The sequence below is a fragment of the Eufriesea mexicana genome, unplaced genomic scaffold (assembly GCF_001483705.2).
Source record: "Eufriesea mexicana isolate 0111107269 unplaced genomic scaffold, ASM148370v2 scaffold2501, whole genome shotgun sequence".
NCBI classification, from domain to species: Eukaryota; Metazoa; Arthropoda; class Insecta; order Hymenoptera; family Apidae; genus Eufriesea; species Eufriesea mexicana.
In genome coordinates, this window is record NW_016910581.1 from 391,670 (window position 1) to 409,208 (window position 17,539).

Below are 17,539 nucleotides of genomic sequence, written 5' to 3' on the forward strand. Positions count from 1 at the left end.
CAATCGTATTGAAGATTGTCTCTTGTTTTAGGGGGTTGTTTGGCGATAGGCATAAGCGATTTCGTTGAAAACGAAAATAAACACCCAGGTACTACTGTTTAGGATTATTGAATCATACGCATTGTCCCATCTTGGGATAAACCCCAGACCCAGAAGACCTGTCAGGGTCTTCTGGCAGCCAGATTCTAATTGCTGTTTTATTTCAAGTTTCGTGTCTTCTATTTTCTTCATTTTCAATACACTTTAAAAACAATTCTTTATTTCCCTCGGGTCACCGGACACGAGGTATTCTTTAACCATTAATTTTAGAACGCAGGCAACAGCACTTAGGATTTGGCTGGCAGTAGGCTTGCAGAAGAAAGGACCAGGCCATGCGCGATGTCACGACTTTCGAAGCCATAAAGTAACGAGCATTTCAAGAAGGGTCACGAATATGCGGGTGGCCCACCAGCAACCCCCTTTGCGGGAGAGGTTTCCTCCACCAGCAGACCTGGTTGCGGAAGACGTTCCTCCCTTCTTCGGGGGCACCTGATTCGCGGACAGAGGGCTCACCCTGGGTCCTGCCAAACACCAATGGGAAAATCGATTTCCCTCTGGGGAATCCTGGGCTTCGAAAGATCGTACATCGCACAGTCAGTTAGTCAATATCAATCGAGAAGTCGGCTCGACAGTATTCAATAGTCAGTTCTTCAGGACACATCAGAATAGTCACTTCTTCAGCATACATCAGTACAGTTAGTTCATCAGTAACTATAAGGCAGTCAGTTCTTCAGCACACATCAGACAGCTCAGTTCTTCAGTAACAACCACAGAGTCAAGTCAGCCAGTACACATCAACAATCAGTCTCCATCAGCGAGTTCGTCAGTCATCATCAAACAGTCACAACCAGCAGTCTGCACAGACAGTCTGTGCATCCCTCAACCAGTACACAAGCTTTGTGGATAGTCAGTCGCGTGGATTGACTATCTGCTATAAAATCAAATCGGGCACCTACAATTCAGAACGTGTGGCAACGTTCAAGCATTGGACTACCGAGCGGAAGCCTGCCGAATCATTTGTTCCTTCACGCCCGTCTATTGCACAAGTTGGCCTTACAACCCAACACCGTGTCTGCCAACACGAACTGAGCACCAGATTGGGTCCATAACACATACAATCAGGTTTATTTTATCAGGTTATTTTTTACATTATCGAGGCGCGATTCAGATAGCGAATTCGGGGCATCTTAGTAAAGATATTCCTTTCATTCTTATATTTATTACTGGAGAAATGATTTTACGAATGAAATAAATATATAATGATTGCTTATGAAATTAGCCAGCTCGTCAATTTGACGGGTTTCGTCGAGATAGGTATGCTAGATACAAATTTTTAAAATTAGAAGGCTTAGGTTATTTTGAAGTCAGCATTCTATCTATAGAATTTTCTATCTTCGTGAAATTTTCATATATAATTTTTCTTTTACGTATTTGCATTCCTAATTTTTTGGAACTTCTTATCATTATATGAGTTTATATTATTCATAGTGAGGTATGATACTCACTACTCGATGCTTTTACATATTCGTATTTTTAGACGTTCGAATATTTGTATAACCCAATTTCAATAAATAATTGTAACGAATAAATTTCAGAATCGTTACAAATATTGGATTTATTTGAATTTGTATGTCTACCTTGATACTTGTGTCATATAGTAACTACAACATAAGTTTTCAAACTTGAGTCCAACTCGCATGTTTTGTTTAGTAAACCATTGTATATTGTTAATATTATTGCATAGATGGGTTATTTCATCACCCATTGTATTAAATGACGACAGTTACGTAAGTAGCACATTTGTATGTTTGAGTAATTACTTAAGCAATATCAAATAAACATTTCTAATCTGTACCTATTTTATTTATTATGCTTGGTTGTTACATTCTTTATTCTCCAATATACACCCGAGCAAGATATTTTGATTATCGAGTAGGCATCTAAGATACTCTTAGAAATAACATCGAAGAATTGCTAAATTCTTTCACTTTTTTTTTTTCATTATATTTCTTCTCCACGAGATATAATTGAAATATATAAACCAATAACAGAGATAATACAGATCTAGCTTTAACATTTATCGTATTTTAACAATTAATGACAACACATTCCAAATGCAAGTTTAAAGTTGTACAGGACATTTTCAAGCAACTTGAAGCACTTTACTTTACTTTTTCTTGTAGTACCTCCGGTACTAGTACATATGATGTGCGTACGTATGATAGTTAACTTTTAATTCTCGAAAATCGCATAGAATTTTTAAAATGTTGGAAGCAGTACATAAAAATTACAGCACAGGACGATGGAACATGTAATTTAAACAAGAATGCTCCTGCTAATATTTGCAATTCGCAGAAGAATCACGTACATACAGATGACGAAATGATAGCACATTCGCAAAATCCACAAGTAAATTTGTTCCAAATTCTCAACGATTTTAATCATCGAATTTAATAATAATATACTGTAGGATACCATTTCTGAAAGAAATGTCGAATCGGCCATTGCCAACAAAAACAAATTATAAACCGATCAATATTTTCTAGAAACAAATGGAAAAGTTATTATGGGTAACGAAATTAAGTTGCGTAATCCTTATGGGGAGGTAAAGGGTAGGTTAAGGAAAGTATAAAAGCAGGATCCTTGACAACCCAAACAGAGTCCTCAGAAATTAATTGTGATCGGCACGTGCGTGAGTCGTTCGGTGTTGGAAAGAGAGTTAAATTAGAGTGCGTCTTTGTGTGTTTTCGTTTCGTTATCTTGGTGTTCTTTTCCTAAGTTAAATTAGTTTTATGAGTTTTGTGTTTGTGTTATTCTGTTCTTGCTGTTCTGTCAGTTTTTGGTGCCTCAAAACGAGTTTTCGCCATTCTACAATATCAAGTCTTTCTTATTGTATCTTTAGATAAATTATTCTATTCTTTTATAATGGATACTTCTAATTCACGAATGTGTTATACTACTGTTCGTTCTTATAGATAACACACACAAGTTTATCCTTGCAATTTTCAATATTATTCAACTCGGGTGAGCGGTTTATGCAACTGTTCTATTTCTAATAGTTTGCACAATATTCGACAAAATATGTTTTACTATCCCTATTTTGAGGCCGATTTTCAGCATTACAACATGAATGGTGACAAATAGAAAACGACACGCGTTTAATATTTTTGGCTACTCTAAAATTGTGCAGTGTTCGTAAAAATCGGCGAATAACTCTTGGGTATGTTCCTTTGTAAGTGATTTTAAGTAGTATTTTTGGATTATAAAAACCAATTTACGTACAAGTGGTTTCTTTTCATTAGATTCCTTTTTTAAATTTGCGGACACTTAGAAGACTTAAATTATAATAAATGTCGTTATCAGACTGTTGATGTTTATGCACATATGATATGCCGAAGCACGCAAAATATTTTAAAAATATACCAAATAAATGCAAAATACATCCACTGATATTTGTTTATTGTAGTTTAAAGCACAATGTCTATATGTTGCTTAATTTCTAAATTCCTTTTACATGTAATTCATTTGTCACATATTTTACCCCAACCTTTTTTTCTCTTTGCAGTAAAATAATCATCTCCCAGAGTTGCAATCCAAATATAGACTTTTACATATTTGAAGTATTTCGCTTTAGGAATCTTTCCAATATTTTAATTTTGAATCCTTAATATTTCGCTGTCACCGCAATCAATCGATTCATGTAACTATGTTATAAAAACCATTCGCGATATATTGGGTCAAATCATTACCAAAATAAAAACAGCAATTAGGATTGCTTGAGTTGAGAAGAAATAAAGTGACAACGAAAGTCTGATCGACATATTATAGTTCAGTCTGAGAGGTTTATTTGTTTTGCTTGTTTTCGTATGATAAATTATTAATCAGACATGCGCGTATGTAAAATTTGTGCACTTATGCAAAAAAGAGTATACACCTATGCACAATATGTACAATATATATAATATGCAAATATGCAAAATAAACGAATATATTTCTAGAATCCTCTATCTCTGTAAATTATACTTTTGATCAGATCCCGTAACTATAGATATCTTCTATGAAAATGTCCATTTACGTAAACATCCAAGGTCTAGTTATTACAGTTTAGAAGGAATTTAATGGGTACTTTAATTACAGGTGTTATCGTGCTGCCATATCTCTTTGTCCACAATTATCTTCGCTATGGCATGATTTAGCTTTATGTTATCTAATGCAGCTGCGGTATTATCCATGCAGTACCGACAAAAGTGTTGCTAATGAATGTCTAGCTGCTGCAAAATATGCTGTTAAATTATGTCCTTCGATATGGATGCATTGGAATCTTTTGGGTGTTATTTGTATGTCGCCATTTATAAAGAACTATGCATTGGCACAGCATTCTTATATCATGGCAATTGACAAGGACTTTAATAATTCTGTAGTGTGGTCTAATTTGGGAACTTTATATCTGCACATAGGTACGTAAAAATCATAAGGCCCGGAATAAACGTGCAGTTTGCGATAGTTTGCCAGCGGTGAAATATCACCACGTTTTATCACTATATAGATTTACATGAAATAATATACAACAGACGAAGAATGTAGCTATAACTCGATGGCATGTTTGCGTTCAACAGGTTAAACGAAAGTATTACTAGATCACGGATATAACGCTGCTGTTCAGGAATATGACGATATATTATTCGCGATAAAATAATTCACACGAGTGTTTGACGTTGGTTTGACACAGGAAAATGGCTGCCGCCACGGCAAACTCCCGTAAACCGCTCGTCTGCTGGACCTAGCACCAAGCATAAAATGTGCACTAATCAATGTCACGCAAAAAAAAAGAAGAAAAAAAAAAAAAACGCAGCGAGGTCGCAATTTTGTATAATATGCAGTGGCATCGTGATTGATCTTGCGGTGGAACCATTCGCACGATCAACACTAACAACGGAATATGATTATTCGAATTCAATGTTACGGTGCTACTGCAAAATATTTTGAAGATGTCAGCAATTAAAGTTATATTCTTTGATATATGTATTATAATATAAATAATACATGTTCCGCGTCACCAGAGAGGAGCGGTATATACGATCGAAAATTGGTCACATTTTAGTTTTGGATATTAATCAGTCACCGTTTGTGTCAGTTCTTGGCATTGACTTCGTGAAGTAGGCAGAATATCTTGTGTATTTAATATGTACGAATGAGCGTAACGCAAATTTTTTTTAGACATTAAGAAACATCTTCAGAAATTGTATGCGCGATGAATAATTTATTTTTAGTTTCATAAAGCGAGGGGTATGAAAATTTTTAAAAGTGTGTGGCGACTTCGAAAGATCCAGAGCGTTCGATGGCTAGCCACAAAACGCGGGTGCACGTGTCACGAATCGAGGTTTTGGAAAGACCAGAACCATCGAGAGCATCCGTGACGCCCGCCCCCCCTCTCCCGCGAAAACAAAAGAGGAATGGCCACTCAGATATAAAAAGTGCGCTCCCGATCGCCAGGGGAATCAATCCTCCTAAAAGCATTATAAAAGTTTCACAAATTTATGGGAAAGGATACACTGATAGAGAGTCATATTTATGTTCAGTTCGCGAAAACAGTATTCACGCACCACTAGATGCTTTACTTTGAATCCCGGTAACTTTTTTTTACAGAACATTAATTTAACAATGAAATATAGTAGGAAATATAATAGGAAATTGACATAGCTTTTAAACGATATATATATATATATATATATATTTCATTAAAATTGAAGCATCTTAATACAAATTACGTAATTAAATTCTTAACGCGTAGAAAACTGTTGAGAAGAAAGTATTTATACAGTATGCCATCTATCGACAAAAAATGTATAAACAATTCATTTGTCTTTGTTTGTAAGTGTAAATTACATTTTACTTTGTTTTACTCCTTCCATTGTAGTGCACACTTAAAATGTCTACGAAAAGCAGAGAAGCAATCTTAGAAGAACGAAATATTATAGTAGCTCTTTATAAAAATGGATCTTCTCTTAGAAAAATTGGTGAACTATTGAAAAAAAGTGATGCAACCATTCGGTATATTGTAAGTAAATATAAGACACAGGAAACATTAGAAAATAAGCGTCGACCTAGACGGCCGCCGAGGTTAAACAATAGAGATGAGAGATTTGTTATTAAAAAAGTTAAAGAAAATCGATTCAAAAATGCTCCGAAAATTGCGGGGGAATTAGAAGTAGCCACTGAAACACGCTTTTTCCAAAACAATATGTAATAGGTTTAAGGAAGCTGGATATCTTTCGTATTGCTAGGAAGAAACCATACATTAATGAAATAAATACAAAAAAGGCTTGAATTTGTAAAAAAAATACATAAATAAACCTTCAGAGTTTTGGAAATCTGTTACTTTTTCCAATGTGGGTAAAGTTAATATTTTTAGAACAAATGGAAAATGTTTAGTGTGGACAGAAAAAGGAAAAGCTCTAAATTCAAAAAATATAAGATCTGCACTAATGCACGGTGGTTTGGGTAATTTGCATTTTATTGAAGGAATAATGGATAAATATGAATATCTGTATATCTCGAAATTGAATTTGAAACAAAGTGCAGAAAAATTAGAGGTATCGGATTGTTACTATTTGCAACAAGACAATGATCCCAAACAAAAGTCTCTCTTAATTAGAGAATGGTTGTTATGCACTACACCACATGTCCTGGAAACATTTCTGCAGTCTTCAGATATTAATGCTATACAACACATATGGGAAAAACTGAAATGTGTTCGAAAACATAGAATTTTTAACAAAAATGCGCTAAAAATGCGTTAAAAAAAGAAGAATGGGAAAAGATTGATAAAAATATTACAAATAATTTAGTTGCATCAGTGCTCAAGCGATTGCAAGCCGTAATAGATAGTAAAAGATATCCAACGAAATACTAATTCATTTATTAATTTGTTATTTTGTTAAGTAATTGAAGAAGGTATCTACTGTATGAATACTTTTTTCCCAACGATTTTCGTATTCGTTAAGAATTTTATTATGTAATTTGTATTAAGAGTCTTCGATTTCAATAAAATATATATCGTTTAAAAGCTGTGTCAATTTCCTACGTTGTACTATATTTCATTATTAAATTAATGTTTTCTAGAAAAAGTTAACGGCATTCAAAGTAGAGCACCTACTGGTGTACGAATACTCTTTCACTAACTACATGTATATGTATAGAAAATAATGGTCCGAAATCAACTCGGAAATATACCGAATTAATAACACTGTCTAAAAAATTTTAATTTTTCTCAAATCTGTAATATCCGTTGGAAAATTCTTGTATAGTTTATTTTCCAGAATACGAATCTGTAAACGAATCTAGCTCCCTCAGTTTTTGAAAAATATGAATTTCTCTAAAAATGCACAATTTTTGGTTAAAATGAAGGATTACAAGAAAACCATAAATGTTCGGAGATTCATTATCTTAAAAGTTAGACGAGGTTTCTCCGAATTTATCGATATTTATAATTGTAATAATTTTTGTTTTGGAATAATTGCAATTGATCGTGAAAGTTTGAAAATAAGCCACAGAGTGTACTTCCTATACGCTATTCTTGTATTTTTGCAAAATGTTCCTTATCCAACGTAAATCTGTTATATCGTAATATATTCCGAAAACAAAAGAGAAACAGATATGCGTATATATACTCGTGTATGCAAGCCTGTTACTTACTGTTTATATAATATCTCATTTTAGCCAAAAATCGTGCGTTTTTAGAAAAACTCATATTTTTCGAAGACTGAAGGCAATGGAGCAATTTGAATAATTGATTCGTGTTGAGAAAAATAAACTCTATAAAAGTCATTCAATGGATATTATAGATTAAAATTCGTATTAGACGATGTAATCTGAATTACTTATTAATCTGTATAAGTAGATAACTTATGGATTTCTATCATGATAATATCAAGAAGTTGCTAAACAAAAGGATATTATCTCAATTTTATAACAAATGTGTGTATAATATACATATAATAATAATAATTTACGCTATCGAAGAGGTAAACGGTATTGATATTAAATCCTGTTTTTACTTATTTATAAGATATTACATGAAATATATACATATTCTATATCTATTTATATTTTAAATTAATATTATTTTACTGTATAATTAATTATTATTATAAAAAAAGTCATATATTAAAAATTGTAATGGTTATTTAAAGAAAACATAACGTTTAACGATATAATGGTAGTTGGAAACACATTTTTAAAATCTGTTCAAAATTTATTTGAAATATACAACAAAGGAATATATCTGTAGCGACCAGTATTCTCGCCCTCGCCACTAGATGGATTCCGCCTTCAAGGACTTTCCCGCAAGTCCTCGGGAAACTCCCAATTTCCTATATATATATAACTTCCCGTCTTTCCAATAGTATCCCCAGTGTCTAAAAGGCAAGGGCCTGCTAAGCAAGCCTTTACCGATGAGTCCGCTAGCAGGCCCGGGACGAAACGTCGCATCCCTTCCTTTTCCTAACGTCCCTTCTAGTTACGCCAACCATGAGGATACCTGCGACGAGCCGATTTCAAATGATGGTGGGGGAGGACCGACCCCCACATATCCATTATTTATATATTCGCCTTTGTCATACATTAAATACATATTGCATATTACATATTACATATTACATATTATGCACTACACACTACATATTACATACTGAAATATCATAGATGTTAAAATAGGTGCGGCGAATTCTGTATAATTATTCGAATTTTGATCTAATGTTTAACCCATTAATCTGAGATAAGAAGTTAATCCTTATTGAAAAATGTTTCTACAACATGCACGATGCTTATTACAATTATTTAATAACAGTGCACGTAAACTTAAATTTTATTGCCGAAATTGTTGCATCACGATTGAGTTTTGGAGAAATTCTGACGGGTTGTAAGTCCGTCTCGCGATCTCGTTATGTTGCCTGCTAAATCAATATTGGACAACTGTTTTAATTATTACGAGCAAAAGGAAGACCTCGGCTGGAGTCGAACGCTAGACTCTGGTACGACGATAGAAATCGAACTTGACTTGTTGTTTTCCGTAGAACTGCTCTCCTTGAGGTTTCGTTTGGAAGTATCCTCGTTTTTCTAAAAGATCGGTCTTAGGAAAATTGGGAACTCACCAAATATTATTGGCTAATTGGACCAAGGGCGTTCCCTTGATTCGCAGATCGGTCACCCTGAAGGAAAAGACGGTGGTAGAGGGAATCCTCTCATTTAAGTTGAGATACGCGGGGTCCAACCCCGCGCTGATGACCCTTCCGAAAGTGCCGCTTCGGGTTCAATCACCGTTTATGGCCCTTTGCTAGGGCTTGAGGATACCAACGTATGCGGACTATGTGGAACTCTCAGGCCCATTATCAGCCAAGTCTTAAGTGCCGTCGTCCAATTTCGTTAAATTAGGGTTTTCACGGGTTCTCGTGTTCTGCGACACGAGAAGTGATAATGAAAGAGAAAGTTTTCAAACATGCAAAAGACATGGATAGGAAAGTTCGAAAGGAATGGCAATGAAATGGCACGGAAGATGCCGAATTGTTTTGGCCCTAAAGACTTGGCTATTGAAAGACATTTACGGTGTCTTCCTTGTTCCACGACGGAACAGCAATTGTTTTCGATATCACTAGATGTTTCTCCTCTCGCGTTTATTCGTATTAGGAAAAGAACTAATAATAAAGTTGCTGTTTATTTCGTTCGTAACGTTGGAAGCGTAACGTACTATAGTTCGCATATACTGTCCGTATAATGAGCTAACTCGATAGGGCTAACTATTCCAGGCATTTGCAGTGTGTATTTTCGATAAATGAACTCTCCAGTTCATACATTTCATAATTATACTAGTATGTAAAGCTATACTACTTTAGTATATAGTATAACTATGTACACGTTTATTTTATATTGTATTGAAACTTTAAGACTATACATGTAATTTGTATATTTGTATGAATTTTTTGTAACAGGGTATTTGTATAAAGCGAACGCAGCTTATTCTCGAGCTCAGACTGCAGATCCTGCATATATAAATTGCTGGACAGGGCAATCTTTAATTGCTGAAATGATGGGAAAAGGAGAAGCAATGGACTTATTTCGACACGCAACACAATTAGGATATCATAGCCAAGCTGCCATAGGATATACTCATTACCTACTTAAGACAATTTTAAATTCTTCTGCCATATATGACAGTTCAGTTTCACATGTAATGAAAAAGGATTACCCTCTTCATGATGCTTTTGACGTTATGACATGGTACATTGGTGAGTTTCTATCTTTATTTATATTCCTATTTATATTATAGAGTGGCTTTTTTTCTCTGTTTTTTCTTTTTCTTTATGTGGGGGAAATCTTCCAAAGATACGTCGGCATCCTGGGGGAGGGATCGAAGTTACGTTGAATTTCTATTAAGTAAAACCTCCACGGTGAGGGAGTCCCGGGAATTCTAGTACCTTATTATCGATGCTCCCCCGTTCCATGCATCTTACGGGGTCCATTCTCGAAGGGGAAAGGTCCACTCTGCCATCTCGAAGATACTTCGCGCTCTTCTCCAATCATGGCCTCCTTCTGCAATATGAGGATTTCGCAGAAGAAGGCCATCTTTTTCCAAGACCTTTCGCTCTGCACCATCTGTGAATGATACCATCCCAGGTACTGCAAGAAAACACGGCGCTCGCGTGGCCAGGTTGAACACTCGTTCATCTTGGCCCCGCAATGATGGCACTGTACCGTCTCCTTTCATTCTATTTTCTGCAAATACTCACCGAAGCAACCATGCTCGACGAGCACCTGCGTAAGGTGATAGATTACCTTTCCGCCACTGTTCACTTATTCCTGCAAAACTGGGAGCACAGCTTCAACGTCCCAATGACTCAAGCTGTCCGACTGCTGCTGCTGTTATATTATAGATTGGTCTATATCAGCATGCATGTGAGGAGCTATATAAATAGTTAGAAGTTAATATTTTCCAAATTAAATACAGCAAGTGTAAAAAGTATTCGTACACCCAACAATTTCGAACGGCACTTTGTAAAACTTTAATCTTTTAATTACTTTCTCGCGAGAAAGAATTTTGAACTCTAGAAACATATATATTATAATAAAAAGTAATTATTAAATTATCGTTACAAAATAAAGAAGAAAGTCGAAGAAACGACGAATTTTCATCAAGCGATAAGAATTCATACGTTTTATTCATTCATTGTTGAATTACAAGGAGCTAGGTAAAAATTAAAGCGTGGCAAAAATAAAACTCGCCGTATCGCAACAGAGGTTAATGGCTTTATTTTAGAGATACTTGAGGGAGTACGTCCGACAGGGTACGTCTCTTCTCGACAACTGACCCAGGATATTTGGGTTTTCTTTCACACTCTCCTATTACATGGAAAACTCTCCCACTACATGTAGTCCCTTTCAAGCCACGTCATAAACTTCTTATGCCTGCCCCAACAACCTTCCGCCATTGATTTTGTTTATTTATGTTCGGCGCTTTTTTTTATTCCTTTAGTAATGTTTATTGTTATTTTCTGTCCATTTTATGATTGAATCGTTTCATATAGATGATCATACTACTGAAAAAATATGTTACTTTAGTTTGATAATTTAAATATTTCGGCTTATTATTGCAAAACCGATTATTATTGCAAAATCAAAACCCACTGTCCTTTAGTTTAATCAATTTTACAAAGTATAAGACGAAGAATGGAATTTAAATAAGTAAGAATATTTGGATATGTTAAAAATTAAAATTGAATTTTAAGTTAAAAGGAATTCATTGGCATTAAATGTCGAGCAAGTCAGTACTCAGCCGTACTCGTCTGTGGAGGGTAAGCGGATTTTGATGGACATTTTGAGTCATTATTATATTGAAATTTTCTCTATAATGGCGCCTTTTGAATTGCAAATTGCAGTATACAGTGATTATATTTACCTGAAATGGTGAATAAAATTTTGGATATTAGCAGTTTCATTTATTTCTGATCCGAAAGCCTTCAATTTGTATATCAGATTTTCGAACATACTAATACGTGTCGTTACGCCAGTGTTTTGCTACGAGGGTGAACTGTCTAAGTCATGTTCGCAAAAAACAACTGTTGTAATCAAAATGAAAAAATGTCGGAACTTGATAATTATTTGTTTGATTAAATTTTTGTTACAAGTAACGATTATAAATAGCCAAACAAAAGTTGTCCTTGCCGATAATCATTATTAATCCTCGAATAGACGACCGTAGATGAGCGACGCGGCGAACCGATACCGAGTCACTTTTGACCCATATCTAAATTTTTGCTATACTCGCGTTGCATTTAACTTTTCGATGCAAGACATTATCTAATAATATTTATAATATAGGGAGGAGAAGAGTTTGTTTAGAAAATGTAATATTTTATAAACATATTTTTTATTTATATGCACTGAGTACATACAATATTATTGTTTTATTACATGTTCTTCACATATAAATCGAGAACATTTGGCATATTTCGTACTATATTAGTTGTCTTTACCTATACATATATAACACCTGCACTTGTTTCGCGATTCATTGAGCTTTCTACCCGTAGTTTCAGCGGTCAAGACAATATGCTTCGTATTATCATAATTCATAAAAGGAGTTCTTTTAAACTAGACTTTGTAGCACGCGGAGGAGAAGTACATAGTATCAAGAAAGTTCTCGCAGGTCGTACGTAGATCAAATTTATCCTCAAACAATATACACACTCCCTCGACATCAAGGCGTTGTTTATCATATACAACAAGAAGAAATATTCGAAAATACAATTTTCTCGGAGAGCCATCCGTCACTAATCGTTCCCAAGTAAGACCGATCTAGTGACGATATACAGTACCGATTAGAATTGTGCAGCATACAAGTTCAGTTGTATGGCGCATTCAAGTCACAGACTTTTTCTTACTTGTTGTTAATAGAAACGAATGTGGTGTTGAATTTTTTCAAGTACTATTTCCAGAAAAATTGTGGAAGTGGACTTAGCTTTTAAAATTTCTCGAACGTTTAATCTGAAATAGAAATGCAAAAGTAACTCTTCCGTTTTGAAAATTATTTCTCATTAAGAGAAAAGTTTCTACTCCAGTGTGGGAGATAAGAAATAGTTGGCTCCTAGGTGATGTAGAGATTATTTATATTTAAGTCACATGTGTCGTAAGTTAGGGAAAAGTAGAAAGTATATTTATTAAAAATGATGACGACCATCTAAAAACGTTAAACGCTCAAAACCGACTATCTACTGCTATTTTATGGCATCCCTTTTATTCCCACACATACTACACACTCATACTATGCGTCATCCAAAAATTACATTCTAGAAACTTATTCGCTCTACTCGCCTAACTGATGCGATCTAACATGACTTGCTCTCGAAGTCTTCTCTTCGCTGCTGTCATGCCGATTACTCATTCATCACGTCAACAATCGTTCGATACGCACGCAATTGCCATCCATGCTGGCATTCCCAATTTCATTCCCAAAAATGGAGCAAGGAACGAGACGAATTGCTCTGAAATTCTTGTATTACATTACTTTGTTTCTTTTACGTAAATAATAATTCTTCATTTGCACATTATTTCTTTACGTAGTAAACTACTCATCGATATAATTTTTCTTTGTATACTATTTGCTTGTACAAAATTACCGCAAAAACCAGGTGTACGAATACTTTTCTTACTTATTGCATTTACATAACTATTCAGAAATAGCTGCACGAGAGAAGCATTTGCAGTGTATAATTTTTATGATTACAAGTTTATATCGATCGATGTCGTTCCTTGGCAATGGAACAAGCTTTATTAATTAATATACATAGTATATCTATTAAACTTTAAGAATTAAAAGAATGTAAAAATTTGTTTAATTCATTTACAAATTTTGATGAATTGCTTCTTGGCGTACGGACAACGTTTAGCAACAAAGGAATAATCTGCTTAAATCCAAATAAGTGAGAAACGTATATGTACATCATTTTCAACATCAACTTTGTGCGATTTACTTATTTTCGGTAACTCCGAATTACAGTTCGTTGGAAAATATACTTTAGCTTAGAGTAAAAATTAATCTCGTATAAACTAACATGTGCACGATTAAATTGTGCGTCAAGAGTGATACGATGTAGTCCCCTTAAAGCACAATTTGGAATTAGGTACCCGAAAGAGGAACCGCGACGCTCACCCTCTTCGACTCTCGAGTTGTTCATAAGAAGTTCGACAGTAACGATATACCTTCCTTGATTAGTAAAGAACAAATCACGGATAAGGTATATCTTGTTATTTTCTTATAATAAGCAAGATACAAAAATCCCAATAATACTATAATGGACAAAGTTTGTATGTAAACATTTTCGAGTTCATACTGGCAGATGTTGGGGAGAACATTCACTGCCCGGCCAAAACGTACCAGCACTTAGATACGAAAAACATCGCTTGTTTTTCTGCGGTCTTTATATACTCTAATCAATATATGTCAGCTATCCATTAAAAGATCCACTCGATAAATGAAACTAATAAATGTATATATTTTTGTATACATAAATTGTAATATTTTTGTAATCAATCCGGCATTAATTTATCATTAATTAAACATGGTCCATAACACTATTCAATACGAATTTTAATCTGTAATATCCATTGGGAAACTTTCGTAAAGACGTTTCCGAATGTAAATCCGCAAACGAAATTGCTCCATCAATCTCGATTTTCGAAAAATATGAGTTCTTCCAAAAAACGCACGATCGCTATGTGAATATCTAAAATTTATAAATTGATGTCAAGGTAGAGTGTCGTAATGAATAGATATACTTGGATAATATGTAAACGGTATCGTTTTACATCATGGATGAAAATATTTTCATAATTTTTCATAGTTTTTGTAAGTCTCAAAATACCCCGTATTCTTTCTTTCCAAATATAAAATTTGCATCTGTAAGGGGTGGTAATAACTTTAACTCTCGGTGGCTAATTGTACTTTTACTTTTTTAAAACTGTCTACACCAAATTGTCGCGTTGAACTTTCTACATAAAACTGTCCTGTCCGCGTCTTGGTTTACCCTTCTTAACCCTTTGCGAACGGAGCGGTTTTGAGTAAACCATACCGTGGGGCCAAGCCGCTGCCGCGATAGTCATTCAAAACTATCAGCGCTCATTTTTGCCTAATACTTTGACTGCCACGTTGGTCATATATGACCGGCCACGGTTTCCCCTGTGGCGACATGGTGATTATTGGTGACCGGAACGCTTCAACTACTTAAACTACATTGAACAACATTGAATGAAAATTGACAGTTAGGGCATTTTGACTATAACCGCTAATTAGAAGGTACTTTGAAATAAAAAGTGCCCTATTGAACAATTAAAGATTTTTATTCGAACAAAAAGATATTAGAACAAATCTTGCATCTAGCGGTGCATCTCGCGTGGCGTCCTGAGCGAAACGTGTGATTTCAGCGTGACAGCCAAAGGGTTAAACGCGATTTTCATTCATGCTGACAATAAGGACATAAACCAGTCCTACACTTAACTTGAGGGTCCTAGGGTCACAACAGCGGGCGCACATTTGTGTTTTTCGGCCTTATCGGTTGTTTTCGTCGAACGCGTATATCCGTTCCTTGACCAAACTGATGGCTTTCTCAAAATGCATATATGTGGCGCTCGTCCGCAAAGGGTTAACACTTTGTCGACCGCTGTCGCGCAGGCGTGACTTCTGTTCAGCGCGGCAACAATGCTTTCATTATGTTTCTGTTTTAACTGTCCCGATCGTCTTTTCTTGATATTCTTTAAGCAGATGCTTGTTCTGTTCGTCTCAGATCTTAGTACCTTTTTTTAATAATAACCATATCGCATGTACGAAGGATAGCGTAAATATGACCGTCAGTGAGCAGCAGAATCCGTGCGAACTTTGCCGGCGGCAGCGAAATTGTATTATTCAGTTTATAATTTCGTTTTAGGTTTTATGTATTATTCTACAAATATCGTTATATGTTACAGAACATCATCCAAATGATTGTCAGGCCCGAAATGCATATGGATTATTATTGGAAAGGCTGAAACTTTATAAATCAGCCGCAGAACAATTTGTTGAAGCTGTATCTATTAGTGGCAATGACGAGAAAGACCTGGTTCGTATAAATCTGGCACGTGTGTTAATACAAATAAAAAAATATAAGGAAGCTATAAAATTAAGTCAAACAGTTACGAATGCCAATTATAATTCTAATTGTCATTTGGCATTGGCTTTATTCAAAGGTAATCACACTTTTATATTAATGTGCTTTTGTTAAATACATAAACATTAGTATTTCGTTAGTGAGGTTTAATTCTAGTAAGTAGAAATTAATTAACTCGTATTATAGAACAGTGGAAAAATTGACAAATTTTGAACCAAGTTAGCAACGAAACTTTATGTCGTATGTGTTTCGACAAATCCGAATTATATAATTATTTATCCAGGAGATGATAGGAAAGCTATAAAAAATAAGAGTAAACTTAGAAACAACGCTACTACAATATAATCGCTTAATCGTCATTCATACATCGTAATATAATCACTTGGTTAACATACCAGTTTGAATTGCGAAACGATTATATTGCAGATGAATTATTATTAGAAGGTTATTATCTATTTATATCTATGATTAAACAGGTATTTATATTAACGATAGTCCCAATTTTACTTTTTCTTCTTTCTATGTAATGGTGTTATGTTTAAGAAGTAAAATTTCTAATGCAATATCTGCATATGGGAATGAAAGTGATATAAGTTACATTTCCGTTTCGCGAAATTACGGGGGTTAAAATTGAAAATAGATAAAAGTCAGACAGAAATATTCAACCACGAGTAAGTGATGAATTGTTAGATTCAATAATAAATATCCTACATTTTCTTGTAAAGTAACACCTGCGAAGTACAACTTTCGTACAATGCAAAAATAATGTATTCCTAATATTAACATTGCACAAAAATTTTGTTTTCAACAACACCTTCCGTTTTCAAAGAAAGACAAAGACTCTTCGTTATCTTTGTTTTTCGTAGATTCAGTATTCAGTAGTGAAGCATTTAAATAAAACGTAATGTATAATTATAAAATGAAATTAGTGGTACGAAATGTAATATATCCAACATGCTTTTCCTTTTTGTATTAGTTAAATAATTTTGCAAATTATTTTAAATCACATTTAAATCACGTGAACCACAATTCTCGAATGTAAGAAATTACATGTTAATGCGTGAAAAATGACGAGGACCACGAATATCAGAACAAATTATCATGAAAAATGAGTTTGTTTTGATACATTTTTTGGTATTAGAAAAAATGACGAAAATGCTAGGATTGTGAGTTGATCAGTAATCATAAAGAGTATTTTATCATTTAAGAATAACATATTTTAACAATACGATGAAAGTATACACACTAACAGATCATATAAAAAGGAAAAGAAAGAAAAAAATACTTTCACACTATGCTTTTTTATG

The 17,539-nt window shown here is 34.4% G+C and overlaps 1 protein-coding gene across 1 annotated transcript in view; it reads left to right on the forward strand.

Moving 5' to 3' along the window:
• LOC108550057 (tetratricopeptide repeat protein 37) overlaps positions 1–17,539 on the forward strand; it is a 104,534-nt gene that overhangs the window by 64,202 nt on the left and 22,793 nt on the right. Inside the window, exons 8-10 of the mRNA XM_017903657.1 lie at positions 4,177–4,496; positions 10,026–10,322; positions 16,054–16,311. Coding sequence (XP_017759146.1) covers positions 4,177–4,496; positions 10,026–10,322; positions 16,054–16,311 — 875 coding nt within the window. The remainder of the gene's footprint in view (positions 1–4,176; positions 4,497–10,025; positions 10,323–16,053; positions 16,312–17,539) is intronic.